Source organism: Suricata suricatta, chromosome 7 (genome assembly GCF_006229205.1).
Source record: "Suricata suricatta isolate VVHF042 chromosome 7, meerkat_22Aug2017_6uvM2_HiC, whole genome shotgun sequence".
Classification (NCBI taxonomy): Eukaryota; Metazoa; Chordata; class Mammalia; order Carnivora; family Herpestidae; genus Suricata; species Suricata suricatta.
Window position 1 is genome coordinate 71,792,538 of NC_043706.1, and position 15,894 is coordinate 71,808,431.

At 35.2% G+C, this 15,894-nt stretch overlaps 1 protein-coding gene across 1 annotated transcript in view; it reads right to left on the bottom strand.

The window, feature by feature from the left end:
• ME1 (malic enzyme 1) overlaps window positions 1-15,894 on the bottom strand; it is a 182,782-nt gene that overhangs the window by 88,117 nt on the left and 78,771 nt on the right. Inside the window, exon 6 of the mRNA XM_029945152.1 lies at window positions 9,701-9,804. Coding sequence (XP_029801012.1) covers window positions 9,701-9,804 — 104 coding nt within the window. The remainder of the gene's footprint in view (window positions 1-9,700; window positions 9,805-15,894) is intronic.

Below are 15,894 nucleotides of genomic sequence, written 5' to 3' on the forward strand. Positions count from 1 at the left end.
CCCAGTTGGTTAAGCATCTGACTTTGGCTCAGGTCGCGATCTCAAGGTTCGTAGGTTCAAGTTCCACATCGGGCTCTGTGCTGACAGCTCAGAGCCTGGAAGCCTGCTTCAGATTCTATGTCTCCCCCTCTGCCTCTCCCCTGATCATTCTCTCTCTCACTCTTGCTTTTAAAAATTAAACATTAAAAAATACAACCCAAAACACTCAGTAATAAATTTAACCAAAGAAATGAAAGACCTATACATTGAAGACTGTGAGACGCTGATGAAAGAAACTGAAGAGGACACAAATAAATGGAGAGATATTCCATGCTAGGAGCAGAAAGAAATAATATTAAGACGTCCGTAATACCCAAAGCAATTTACAGATTCGTGCAATCCCTATGAAAATTCCAATGGCATCTGTCATAGAATCAAAACAAATAATTCTAAGATTCATACAGAACCACGAGAAATCCCAAATAGCCAAAGCAATATTGAGAAATAAGAACAATGCTGGAGGTATCAGGCTCCCTGAATTCAAAGTATACTACAATGCGATATTGGCATAAAAACTTACATACAGATCACAGAACAGAATTGAGAGCCAAGAAATAAATGCACACATATACAGACAATTAATTTATAGCAAAAGGAACTAAGTGCATGAAGGACAGTCTCTTTAATAAGTGGTGCTGGGAAGAATGGACAGCCACACACACACACACACACACACACAGAATGAAATCAGAACATAATAGTACACAATACATAAAAATTAACTCAAAATGAATTAGACTTGAATGTGAGACCTGAAACCAAAAAATTCCTAGAAGAAAACATAGGTGGTAAATTCCTTGACAAATGATCTTATCAATCAGTTTCTGGATCTGACTCCAAAGGACAGGGAAACAACAGCAAAAATAAACAATTAGGACTACATCAAATTAAGACACTTTTGTACAGTGAAAAAAAAACCGTCATAAAATCAAAAAGTCAACCTATTGAATGAAATATATTAGCAAATCATAAATCTGATAAGAGGTTAGTATCTAAAATATACAAGGAATTCATACAGTCAACAATAAAAAGAATCAAACAACCTAATTAAGAAATGGGCAGAAGATCTGAATAGACATTTTTCCAAAAAGACATAAGGATGGCAAAAAGACACATGAAAATATATTCAAAAGCCACTCTTTGTTTGGGAAGAAATGCAAATCCAAACCACAATGAGATATTACCTCACACCTGTTAGAATGATATTATCAAAAAGAGAAGAAATGACAAGTCTTAGAGAGGATGTGGAGAAAAGGGAATGTAAATTGCTGCAGAACTATGGAAAATAATAAAGATTCCTCAAAAAATTAAGACTATATTTACCATATAACCCAGTTATTCCACTTCTGGATATTTATCTAAAGAATACAATAACATTAATTTGAAAAGATATATTCATTGCTATGTTCACTGAAGCATTCTTTACAGTAGCTAATATATGAAAACAGCCTGAAGTGCCCATTGATAGATGAATGGATAGAAGTTAAGATACACACACACACACACACACACACACACACACACACACAATGGAATACTACTCAGTCATAAAAAATTGAAATCTTGCCATTTGTGACAAAATGGATAGACCATGTGGGAATTTTCTATGTACGCCAAGCTGAGAAAGACAAACACTGATTTCACTGATGTGTGGAATCTAAGAAAAGGAAACAGACAAAAAATTTTTTAAAATAAAAATAAAAAAACCTCATTGAGCACAGATTAATGGTTAGCAGGGAGAAAGGGAGTTGGGTGGGCAAAATGGTTTTGAAGAGGGTCACCTGTTGGTGGCAGACGGTTACCAGACCTTCAGTAGTGGCCACTTTGCAGTGTATACAGATGTTATAATGACGTATACCTGAAACCTATATGTTATATAAATAAAGATTATACCTTAATTTAAAAAATACTACTATAAGAAGTAAAACCAGAAAAACAAACACAAATATCTAAGGAATGCATACATCTGGTATTTTAATATATACTTGACAGTATACAAGGATTATAAGAACCTTAATACAGTATTTCCTAAAATTAAATTACATGACAATAAGGAATTCTTTTAAATACCTTCCTGGTATTCTTGTGCACAAGAAATAACAAGCATTGGCGAGGATGTAGTGGAAAGGGAAGCCTCATGCACTACTGGTGAGAATGTAAATGGGCGTAACCACGGTGAAAAAGACTATGGAGGTTCCTCAAAAACAGAAAACTGAAATGTCATATGATCCAGTAGTTCCGCTGCTGGCTATTTATCCAAAGAAAACAAAAAACACAAATTCTAAAAGATATATGCATTAGTTACAATAAATATTCAATTATTTATATATTTATACTCTTACATATTTGTATGTAATATGTAAATATGCAGCATTATACGTCTAATAGCCAAGATAGGGAAGCGACCCAGGCGTCAATGACAGGAGAATGGATAAGGAAGGTGTGGTGTATGCACGCAATGAAATAATACTCACTCATAAAAGAAAATGATACCTTGCCATTTGTGAGAACATGGATAGACCTAGAGAGTATTAGGCTAAGTGAAATAGGTCAGAGAAAGAAAAATACCATATGATTTCACTTACATGTGAAACCTAAAAAACGAAATAAAAAACACAAAAAAGGCAGAAAGAAACCCATACATACAAGAGAACAAATTGGTGGCCGCTAGAAGGGAGGAGGCTAGAGGGATGGGTTAAATGAGGGAAGGAGAGTGAGAGGTGCAGGCTTCTAGTTAGGGAATGAATAAGTCATAAGGATGAAAGATGTAACATAAGCAACACAGCTGACGGTAATTTAATAGTGTTCGGTAACAGATGGTAACTACACTTGCAGTAAGCATAGCATAACATATATAGTTGTTGAATCACTATATCGTACAATTGAAACTAATGTAACATTGTGTATCAACTATACTTCAATTTTAAAAAATTGAACAAACAACCAAAACAATGACAACAAAAAGGGGTCATAAGTATAGAGAACAAACTTGTAATTGCCAGACGAGAGAGGGGTAGGGGATGGGTGAAATAGGTAAAGAAGAATAAGAGTTACAAACTTCCAATTGTATGATAAATAAGTCACAGGGATAAAAAAAGTATGGCATTTGGGGATACAGTCAATATTATAATAACATATGGTGATGGACGTAACCACACTTTACCGTGTAAGAACTGTGTGATGTATAGAATTGTTGAGTCACTATGCTGTATACCTGAAACTCAAAAGTGTTAAAAACAGAACTGCCTTATGATCCAGTAATCACAGTACTGCCTATTTACCCTCAAAATACAAAAACACTAATTCAAAGGTTTATATGCACCCCTATATGTATTGTAGCATTATTTACAATAGACAAAATATGGAAACAGCTCGTCTCTACCAAGTGATAAATGGATAAAGATGTGGTATATGTATACGAAATGAAATATTAGTCATAAAAAATGAATTCTTGCCATTTGCAACCACACGGATGTAGCTAGAGATTATTATGCTAACTAAAATAAATCAGAGAAAGACAAATACCATAGGATTTCATTCACATGGAATTTAAGAAACAAAACAAATGAGCACAGGGAATAAAAAAGAGAGAGACAAACCAAGAAACAGACTCTCAGCTATACAGAACAAATAGGTGGTTACCAGAGGGGAGGTGGGGGAAGGGCAAAATAGGTGTTGGGGATTAAGAGCACACTTATCACAATGAGGACTAAGTAATGTATAGTATTGGTGAACCACTATATTGTGCACCTGAAACTAGTAAAATATTGTATGCTAACTACACTGGAATGAAAATAAAAAACATACTTAAAAAGTGAAACTAATATAACATTATAAGTCACTATATTTCAATAATATTTTTTTTTAAACATGAAAAATCTCCCTCCCGCCAAAAAGAGGTCACTAGGAAGTGAGGATAAATAGTAATGAGAAGAGTTTTATGCTCCAACCCTGAAGCACTCTACAGTACAGAGGTTAGGGGAATAAGAATAAACAAGGCAAGGGGAATAAGAATAAACAAGGCAAGGAAAGTGTGTTAGAGCCCTCACTGAGGTAGAAGGAAGCCAGAGAGTGTCCTATTCTGGAAAAATGGGAAGAAAATCATGTAATGAAAATGCTCAGTGAATATACTTGGGCATCAAATTCATTCCTTATTTAAGTTTATTTTCTTCACCTATACTCCCAAACACAGAATTACTAGGCCCAGTTGATAAAATGTTGAAAAGGCAAGTATCAGGAAAACAGACCTGGAGATATTAATTAACATGTAGGCTACTTAATCCAGACTAATTAATCAGTACTTTCTGAATTCAGTTTTTCTACTGTTTATTAATTTACCTAACTAAATCAAAGAGCTCAAGTTAATTTCCAACAAAAGTATCATGACTGAAACAGTATCGTGACTTAGCAATAGACTTCATAAGAGAAATTACCAATATCTATTAATAAAGTAAGCATAATAAAACTAAAATCTATGCTAAGAGATAATTACATCTATGACATTCATCTGATTTACATAAATTAAGTCACCTGTTATTCTTAGATAGCAATTTGTTTCCTTTGTTTCATTTATTACGATTTCATGGTTTCATTTTATTATTTGCTGGTTTACTTGTTTATTACGTGTCTCCTCTAGTAAAGAATAAGTTATATGAAAGACAGATTATTTTTGTTTTATTCATTCCTGTATCCCCTGCACCAATCACGGTGCCTGACCTTCAACAAATGAAAAATGAATCAAAACAATAAGGAAGAGAAGCTAGGTAGTTTGACAAGACACTTTTACTACAGAAATCTAGCTCCTGTTAGGGCACAGGTAACTAGGGCAACTTAATAGCTTGCTCCAATAGCCAATTTTTCTTTTTTAAAAAATTTTTTATGTTTATTTATTTTTGAGAGAGAGAGGCAGAGTGTGACAGGAAGGGGCAGAGAGAGAAGGAGACACAGAATCTGAAGCAGGCTCCCGGATCAACGCTGTCAGCATAGAGCCCGATGTAGGGCTCGAACACATTAACGGTGAGACCATGATCTGAGCCGAAGTCAGACATTTAATCGACTGAGCCACCGAGGTGTCCCCAGTAGCCAATTTTTCTAAACCAAAAATATTTTGCAGGAGCTAGCAGCTATCATATGACTTGATAACAGAATATCAAAAATAGTCTACTGAACAGATTCTAAGAAATGTCTTAATTACAACAACCTTGAAACTTTTTTTCTGTTCAATTTTTATCTTTATCTAAATGTCACTGTACTGAATGCTGTGACATGGTACTGAGTAACGTAATGTAAAAGCCAGAGGACCTCTCTACTAGATACAAAAATGCTCTCAGATCTAATACCTCCTGGACAGAGAAAGTTAATCACCAGGAAAAGGCATTAATCATGAGAGTAGTCAAACACTCCAAAACTCTAGCAAGGCAGATCTGCTATGTCAGGTTCCTGGTTGGATACTGATACACAGACTGAGATGCCTCCCAAATCTTGAATTCCCAGATTCCCTAAAATGTTTTGAAATGACAAAAAACAGTCTGCCCTTTCTTTCTTGGGAATCATGTACACAGAAGCTTGCCCCTCTTAGGACAACATGTGCCTTCCCAACCTCCATCCACCTCCACCTCCTCTCCAGACCCTTAGGCCTATAACTAGGGTTATGTCCCAATATAACCCACCTAGGACATACTAGGCCTAACAAAAAAAGAAACTGCAAGATCTAGCTAGTTTATATTAGTCAGAAGAGTACATATGAAATGAAATTCTGCTCAAAGGGGCTAGAACTTAAGTATTAGATAAGAAAGAGTTTATCAACTAGAAGGCACTATCCTGAGTTGCAGGATTTACAACCAGCAAGAATCTCAGGAGATGGTATAAATTCACCATCGGATGGCTCCTGGAAACATAGAAGGTAACGGCTCATATTAAATGCTGCTGTGGCAGATGGCAGAAAGCAGATCACAAGCCTCTGAGAGTACATTCTAGAATACACATGCTACGTAAAGCCGGAAAACCCATCAGATTATTATGTTCCACCTGAAGGTCCAGAAAACCCACCATTTACCAAACAGTAAGGAATATGCCAGTGAGAAGATATCCACATTCATAAGTTTTGTGGTGGTTCTTTTCTAAAAGCCAGAACTGACAGAAGGAAAAGCTGTTTTAGAATTAGGCTCAACGATAGCAAAGGGGATGACAGGACCAGCTAAGGATCAGAAGCCATGAGAAGCTAGGTGGACATAATTATCATAATAGTAGCAAGTCTAGTTAGTGGGGGGCTGACCCAGAGAGATAGCTTAAAAATAAAGCATCCCTAGAGGCAAAACAGCCGACAAGACCACCACTCAATATGTACAATCAAAATAAATCAAAGATGAATGAAAAGAATCTGAGGGAAGCTGTGCCAGCGAAGTCACAATCTCTTGCTCAGTTTCCAAATCTGAGCTAATTTTTAAACTCAGAATTCTCTAGAGGCCTGGCGGGGCAAGGTGGTGCCTGGGTGGCTCTGTCGGTTATGCATCTGACTCTTGATTTGGGATCAGGTCATGTTCTCATGTTCTATGAGATGAAGGCCTATGATGGGCTCTATGCTATGAGCATGGAGCCTTCTTGGGATTCTCTCTCTCTCAAAATAAATAAATAAACTTAAAAAAAAAAGAGGCCTAGGAATCCAGAAGGAAAGGTCCTCCAACATCATGGCAAGAATACAGGGTAATAATTCCTTTAATCCCTCTCCAATGGGACCTATAGCCCGTTATTCAGTAAATGTGCTCTGGAGACAGGGAATACCCAAACACGTCAAGGGCACAGAGTTGACAGTGATACCAGAAGACCTAAAGCATCTATATAATAATGTCAACCTCCTCCTTAGAGTAGAAGCATATGGAAGCCAGTAATAAATGGAGCCTTGACCAAGGTCTAGCTCATAATGGGTCTATCCATTAGGACTACAGACTAATTTCCCACATCCCCAAATTCAAAATCAGAACAGACTAACTTAGTAAGTGCCATAATACCCATATTGAGTCCTTGGTATATGAGATAAAGAGCTTTAATTGTGAAGAAAGTCAAGAGGAAGAATTTAAAACTTATCTACCCAACCCAACCTTGAGAATGTAATTAAAAAAAAAAAAGCAACATAGTATTGGGTGGGGTAGGGGTGATTGGCAGAAATCTGTGTTCCTTAAGTATCAAACTGGCATGCAAGGATGATTCCAATGAAGCTATCCAAGGCTCTTGGTGGTTCCACATTGCAGCTCAACTTCTCCCTTCTCCCACTATTTCTGTCTCTCCCTTGCAAAGGGGTTCATTCCAAGGGCACCCCTTAAACTCCATCTGAGAATCTAGTTCCTAAGTAACAACTTGCAACAGTCAGCTTCCACCTTGAATTTAAGTTACATTTTTCTTTTGAAATAATCTTGGGCTTATCTTCAGAACCACTTCCCAATTTAATTGATGTCTCTTCTAAAAAAACTTTTCCCAAAGCAGCAACATGCTAGGAATATTTTTGAAAAGTCTTTGGGATTCTTCACTCGAAAGAGCCCATGTAGAATTCCTGATATATAGGTGCTCTCTGCATTTAAAATTATTGACTTTTGTCAATCCCTATATCCTTACCAAAGATTTTAGGTAATCCTTCAATTCACTATTTTTTTAAAAAAAGCTTTTCTGACTCTAAATTGACACAGAGCATTCAAAATTAGCTCATATCTCATTTTTCCAGAAAGCTTCTCATGGATTCTAAATGGAATTATTTCTATTTTATTTCATCAGCATTTAAGTATACAGGACATACACGCTATGTTCATAAACTTGTTTAACAGTTACTTTGTAAGTATAGTGAAGTTGTGAATATACAGATAGACTCTACTTACACAAATAGACAATAAAAACAATTATGCTAAAACTGCATCTTCCTTTTCTTTTAAAGTGACACAGTGTTCCCTAAATACTCTTTGAGCTTTTTTATTATTATTTTTTTAATGTTTATTCATTTGTTTTGAGAGAGAGGTGAAGACAGTGTGAGAGCGGGAGAGGAGCAGACAGAGAGGGAGACACAGAATCTGAGGCAGGCTCCAGGCTCTGAGATGTTAGCACAGAGCCCAACACGGGGCATGAACCCATGAACTGTGAGATCATGATCTGAGCCAAAGTTGGACACTTAACCAACTGAGTCACCCAGGTGCCCCTCTGGGTTTTTTTTTTAAAGAATTTTATTTTTATGTAATCTCTACACCCAACATGGGGCTTAAACTCACAACGCCTGAAATCAAGAGTTGCACACTGCACTGACTGAGCTAGCTGGGCATGCCTACAGAATCTCCCGATTTAGGTGTTGCTACCTAAAAAGTTATAAGTAATTTCAAAACATTACATTATATATGAGAAACTACTAGAAACTAACTGTACCTTTTTAAATATTGAGCTTAAACTACAGTTTCTCAACTATTTCTATGAATAAGACAGCTTAACCAGGTACGTCAATAGTAAGAATAAATAAACCAGACATGTGTTTTCAAAAAGTAGTCCATACTAACTGGCAAATATACTCTTCCTTGAAACTTTGGGCAATGAGAGATCCAATATATTCTAAATATCGTGCAAGCTGATGAAAGCAATTTCTGCTGTTGCATACAACTTCTTAAAATTAAACCTTACACTAAAAAAGCCCCAGAAATACTTTTCTAGTTACAATGCATTCTAGTGATGAGTATATTCCTATGAAAAACCAAGGCAATGTACATGTTTTAAAATAGTATTTGGTTTTTGTGGCAGTGACAAATGGGATGACTGTCCATTAGTGTGATGAAATTATCGCAGAATACATTACTAAATTATGGTGGAAATTCCTTTGTTGAAAGAAAAAAATGGAAAACTTCATGGTAGTACTTGGCCCACAATTAAATGCTACTGAAACTAGATGAAATACAGTACTGCATTTTAATCATATACGTAGATTTAATCAGAGACTCATGAATCGTGATTGGGTGTCCTGTTTCTTAAATACCATTCTGGACTTGTGGCTTATACTAACTCACAACCACTCCCCACTTCCTCTGCTTCTCCTACCACAGAAGGGTCAGATACACCCACAAAGATGACTGAAGATCACCTTTTTTCAGCAGCCAGAAATAAAATACAGACTGCCAATAATCATAACGCTTGCTCAGGTAATCTGGTCATTGACTATTGCCTCCTTCACCATAATCATATATTTCAATAACCACAAGATGTAAAGATTTTTGTAAAAGTGTCTTCAGGGATAGAAAGAGAAACAACATTTTTTAAATTGTTTTCCTTAATGTTTGATTTTGAGAGAGACAGACAGACAGAATGTGAGTGGGGAAGGGCCAGGGAGAAATGGAGATAGAATCCAAAGAAGGCTACAGGCTCTAAGCTGTCAGCACAGAGCTCAACATGGGGCTTGAACTCACCAGGTGAGATCACGACCTGAGCTGAATTCGGCACTTAAACAACTGAGCCACCCAGGCACCTCCTCTGTGTGTGTGTGTGTTTGTGTGTGTGTGTGCGCACGTGCACACAAACAAATCCCTAACTAATTACTAAATATACTACACCAAACCTGGATACCTTTATAGTTTATTATGTTAGGTTATCTTTAAATTTTTGAAATTCAATTCAACTATAGATAAATAAAGATTATACATACTTGGAAGAAACTGCCTCCATGAATTCATCCAAAAAGTCATCATATTCAGGACCTCTAACTCTTCTCTGACGTAGCCCAATGTACAATGGATCTTTAAGTAAATCCTATTTAAAAAAAAAAGTTAGCTCCTATTAGAAATAATGATAGGTATGTCATTCATACTTTTTGAGCTTCAGTTTCCTCCACCACATAATGACGATAGAAATAGAAATAGAATCTTCCCATACTGAAGCAGAATTAACCTACAGAGTATTATATTTATATATTATTAGTATTATATAAACTATATCTACAGTATTTATATGTCAAATAAGAAAGTAATTACTAAACATTAAAACATTCTGCCTTATTTTGAGGGAAATAAAAGGAATTAAAATCTCTCACCAGTGCAAATTAGAAGACTTCAACTCAGATTTTACAGGCAAAGTTTATCATATAGAAAAATAATACGGAGTTTTGAAGTATTACATTCATTTAGGAAATGGAAAGATACCAATTCTTTTCTTAGATTTATTTTGTTTCTGAAAGAAAAATCTTCAGCAAACATTTTAATTACAGTTTTAATATACTGAGTGATATTAAAAATAAATTTTTAGACTTAAGTAAAGTTTTCTTGAACTTTTTAAACTATACAAAGCTCAAGTTTACTCTGTTCAAGTTTTGGTATAAATAACAGTGTTTTTTATAAGATCAATTTTTTTCTCTAAGGTAAATGCGTACATAACAAAAGTTCTTAGTAAACCAGGGACAGAAATGAATTTCCTCAACCTAATAGAGGGCATCTGCTGAAAAACCCACAGCTAACAACATATTTAACAGTGAAATATTGAATTCTATTCCCCTAAGATGGGAAACAAGACAAGGATATCTACTCTCACCACTTCTATTTATCACTATACTGACGGCCCTAGCCATTACAATAAAGCAAGAAAAAGAAAATATAAGAATATAGGCTGGAAAGAAGAAAGTAAACCATTTTTATTTGTATATACATAATCATGTACATGGAAAATACTTAGAAATCTATACACAGAAAATAACCAACTAGCAAAAATAGTGAACTTAACACAGAAGTAGATCTAAGATCAACATACACAAATCAACTGTATCTCTACATACCAGCAATGAACAGTTGAAAATGAAATAAAATACACAACCTCATTTATAACAGCGTTACAAAATATAAAATTCATAGGGACATATTTCACAAAATATGTGTTAAGCCCTATACACTAAAAACTACAAAATATTGCTGAAACAAATCTAAAAAGACAAACTGCTTATGTGGACTAGAAAGAAAATTGCAATCTATGTTACGCAATAGTGGAACAAAGGAAAAACTGTCATCTTCTGTAACCTGAAATACAGACAATGTACCTAAAGAACTTGTGACTCTGGCTAAGGAGATATCCAGGCAGAATGATGAATGTGTACATTGGCTTCTCTTAGCTGTATAAAGTTAAACCAGGGATGAGATAAATAAGGAAATGTTTAGCTTTTGAGCAACATTTAAAGAGAACATAGAGGACACAAGCCTTGCCTGTGAAAGATTTCCAAAGTAAAATAAGGCCTGCAGTCAAAGATTCAAGTGTGTGGTTAGAACAACTTTTGTGGAAAACTCTGATTTAAATTGGAGACTAACACAATCTTGACTAGATAAAAAGAACTGGTTCTGCAGCACTCTGACATGACAGTCAATGTCAAAAGACAGTCTGTTTTGAAAAGAATTATAAGTCCTTTAACTAATAAAGTAGACAGTCTGATGCACAAAAAATCTTCAAAAAAATTTTGGGTACTGTACTATTTGGACAATTTGGACCAGAGACACATCAAAATGAAAATACTTCTCTGGGCCCCCAACTTTCCACAGGCAGAAAGCAGACAGAGAAAGCTATTCAGCTGCAACACGGCCATTTCTTATGGAAAAAGAAGCATATCTCACAGGATAGAGCCAAGAGCGCAGAGAGCAGACCCTAAAGCCTAAAAGAACAATGAAGTACAGAACCACTCTTAGGAAACAGAACTAGGCTCCCTTCAAAAAATATTCCCTACCCCCCAGGTAACATGTACCTAGTGGCAATTCAAAATTGCCACGAGCCACTGAGAGTAATAGGATTCCTATTCCTCCCATCTCAAATCGAAGTGTTGATTATCAAAGTGTTCTTCCTGCCTCACCACCGAACAGCTAAGAGCAGCCATACCAAGGAGTAAAACAAAAGAATCTTCATTTGAGTCTAGATCTGATTTAGATTACAGGATCCTGCTGTTGCTGTGGGATGAACCTAGGATGGAAATGTGCATATTTTGCATGTAGAATGTGAACAATTAGTAAAGAATGAGAATCTAGATGGAGAAAGGCTGTGCCAAGCATCTGGGCCTTCCTAGCCATCCCAGTGCATCATTAATATTAATAAAATAATAATTGTTATAAGTCCCTACATTTGGATGTGGTTTATTATGGATAAATGGTATGTTTTTACAGGTGTTGTGATACTAAAATGTTAACAATTTGAATCATCTGAGTTGGAATTTGCTTGTAAGCCAACAGAAATTACAGCCCAGTTCACACCTATTGTCCTAGTTCAATTATGAATAGCATCCTCTTTCAGTGGGTTTGGCCAATAGCTTGTGTGGTCATCCTACTTATAATGTACTGCACAACAACGAGTTAAGGCTTTCCAACTAGCTGGAAGTTAACATATTTAATCATATAAATGTATTTCAGATGAAATGTAAAATCTAAAACAGTGCTATTGTAAAGCCCAGCTGTTTTGTGAGGCCTAAAAACTTTAAACAATCTACTGGCAGGCTTCTGAACAGCTGAAGTTGAAGTGCCAAGGAGCTACTAATGGCTGCCAGAATTAAAATACTTTCTCCATGTGTGGAATATATTTGGACTTCGAAAATGTGAATTAGAAGAAAACACAATTGAGAAAAGATGTTACGTGTCCCCCCTTCTCTTTTCTCTCATTCTTGCCCATGCTAATAATTAAAAAATATATATCATAAAGAAGCCCGACTACAATGAAGGGCCAATTATGAAGATTTATGAACAAGCTAAAGCTTTTGAATTAAATCAGGAAGTTATGAAATTCTTCCATTCATAATGTCCTTATCAAATGTTACTATTTTTAGAAAATTTCATGGTAATTTAAGGCTTGAGTGCATTCTTGAAGATCTTTCTGACCAAAAAAATTATGATCTACAAAAAATAGTTTAACAAGATTACCCAATTTTGATAATGGTTTCATAGACCAACTAGCTTGGCACACAAGTGATATTAATTCATGAGCTTAAAAACTTCTTATGTCCATGAATAAACATTTTATAGATCTTCGCTGGAGAATAAATGAAGGAATTGATATTAAGCAAGCACTTAAAAAAGGTTAGACTTTCTTTAGCAAAAGATCAGATACATTATCTGTGGTGTCACTAAAGACTTACTAGCATGAAAGAAGGAAAAAGAGTAGGGGAAAAATAGTGAAACACCAAACATATGGAAATATAAGAGAGCTCCAAAAAGGATATAAGGAGGGAATACATTGGTGAAGCTAATTATTCATTAGCAATATCTCAATTCTGGAAACTTGGAAATTTTTATTTGTAAGTATTCATTTATTTAATGTAACAGAAATCATTATCAACTCTCACCTTGTTCTAGTCTCTCACATTCCTGGCTTTCCAATATGGAGTTGGAGAATTAAAAAATATTTTCTTTTTCTTTAAAATATTTTCTTAAGAATGGAAAAAAGTAATTTATTTTTCATTCCTAAACAGACCTTAGTGTGTGTTTAGGGTTACCAGGCATCCTGTACATGTGGACATAGCCTGAATTTAATTATTTTTATCCTGTGAACATCCTAAATATTCTGAATTCAGATTTTTTCAATAAGTTACAAAAATTTGGTAGAAGGAAAAAAATTTCTTAATATTTTAAGAATTTTTTTATCATTATAATATTTGCCTATCAGAAAATTTGAGAGCACTGAATAGTAAAATTAAAAACAAAGAATACCAATAAATAATCTCTACTCACTACTAGCATCTTGAAGAATATTCTTCTATGTCCTTTTCTTTCTATGCATGTAGAATATTACCTCTCCAAATGTGTGACAATATCATAGACTGTTTTATAACCGTCTATATAGGAATATATCATGAGAAGTTTTCATGTCAGTAGATGAGCATTTTGAACGCTTGTGATCTGTATTGAAATTCTGGCCTCCTAGAGAGGATGAACAGACAAACATCTCCACCCAATGATGCACACGTTCAGATCTTCCTTGACTTATGATAGACTTACACCCTAATAAACCCATCATAAATTGAAAATGTCTTGAAAATGCTTTTAATACACCTAACCTATAAAAATCATAGGTTAGTCTGGCCCCCCTTCAAGGTGCTCAGAACAATTATATTAGCCTACACTTGTGTACAATCATCTACAAAATGCCTAAATAAGGTGCAGGATCTCGCATGTAATGTCTGGAATACTCTGCTGAAGAACAGAAGGGCTGTCTGGGTACAGAATGGTTGTGTGCACACTGGCTGTTTCACCTCGTGATTGTGTGGCTCAGGGAGCCGCATATGCTGCCTCTGCCCAGCATCACGAGGGAGAGGTCACACCACAGACATCTGGCCTGGGAAAAGACCAAAATTCACAGTGTGAAGTATGGTTTCTACTGCATGCATATAGCTTTGGCACCATTGTGACATCAAGAATCATACATCAAACCATCGTACATCAGGAACTGTCTGTATATCTTGTTGCAGCTTCAAGTAAAGTATTATCTTTCCATAGATATGTACATACATACGTAAAGTATACATATAAATATATAATACATATAATGTACAACTATTAAATATTTGAAAATACATATATTTGTATATATAAAATGTTGTCAAGTAGCGTTCAATTGTATTTCTCTTCTAACACTGTTAAACATTTTCTTAAAAGTTTATTGACCACTTTTATTTCTTTACTTGTAAATTATCTATGCTCATATGTCATTAGGCAATTTTTATATTTCACATTTGACATTTTCTTATTGGCTTAAAGTGTTCTCTGAATATTAAGTATATTATTAATATTTATCTGTTACAATGGTATGAACATTCCCCACTTTAGCATTTATTTTTAAGTTTTATTTATAATATATAGATAAGCATTTCTTTACTCATTAAAAGCAAATTTACTCATTTTCAAATGAAAAAATTGGGTTCTATAAAGAATATACAATTTTGGCTATTTTTCTGGCTCATATCATCAGTACAATTAAACAAACCAACTGCCAACATTCAGTCATGAGTCTGAGACATAAAATTTTAAATACTGCATAAAAGCAACTTAAAATGTCAGCATGCATATGAGATGGCATGAATTTTAAAAAGTGGTAGAAATAAAACTGATTAAAATCTGACTGTGATTTAGTAAGTCTGGAGGAGGGCCCAGAATTTTACATTCTGGTTTTTTTTAATGTTTTGTTTATTTTTGAGACAGAGACAGAGACAGAGAATGAGGAGGGGAGGGGCAAAGAGAGAGGGAGACATAGAATCAGAAGAAGGCTCCAGGCTCTTAGCCGTCAGAGCCTGACACAAGCCTTGAAACCATGGACAATGAGAACATGACCTGAGCCGAAGTTGGATGCTTAGCCAACTGAGCCACCCAGGCGCCCCAGGATTTTGCATTCTTAACATGTACCCCTGGTAATTCTGAAGTAGTTGGTTCATGAAACATATATGTAGAATCACTCGTATCAAATTTATATTATTAAATTAAAATAAAAGTATTCTACTTTCCCAAAGGTTCCTGTCTCAGGTAAATATTTCGTCTATTTTAATTTACATAATGGGTATTCCTAAAATATACCACAAACTTCAAGGACTTCCTGATAGTTTTAGTGCATATTAACCAAAATGAAGAGACTCCATCTCATTCCCAAGGCACTGGTGTAGTATCTCAAAAAAATAAGGAAATTCTTGATATATCCATTATCATCTAACTTAGAGAGGATGAGATCAAATACGACCATAAAAAGTAAGCATGTGACACAACAAACTGAGTCTGGAAACTGAGGGATCTCCTCTCCTCTGGCTTTAATGTAATGATTAGTATTCATTCCAGTGCCAGGATCACTTGTCTGGAGTGACAGCAATCCCATACTATGAACGGAAGGAGACAGAAATGGAGG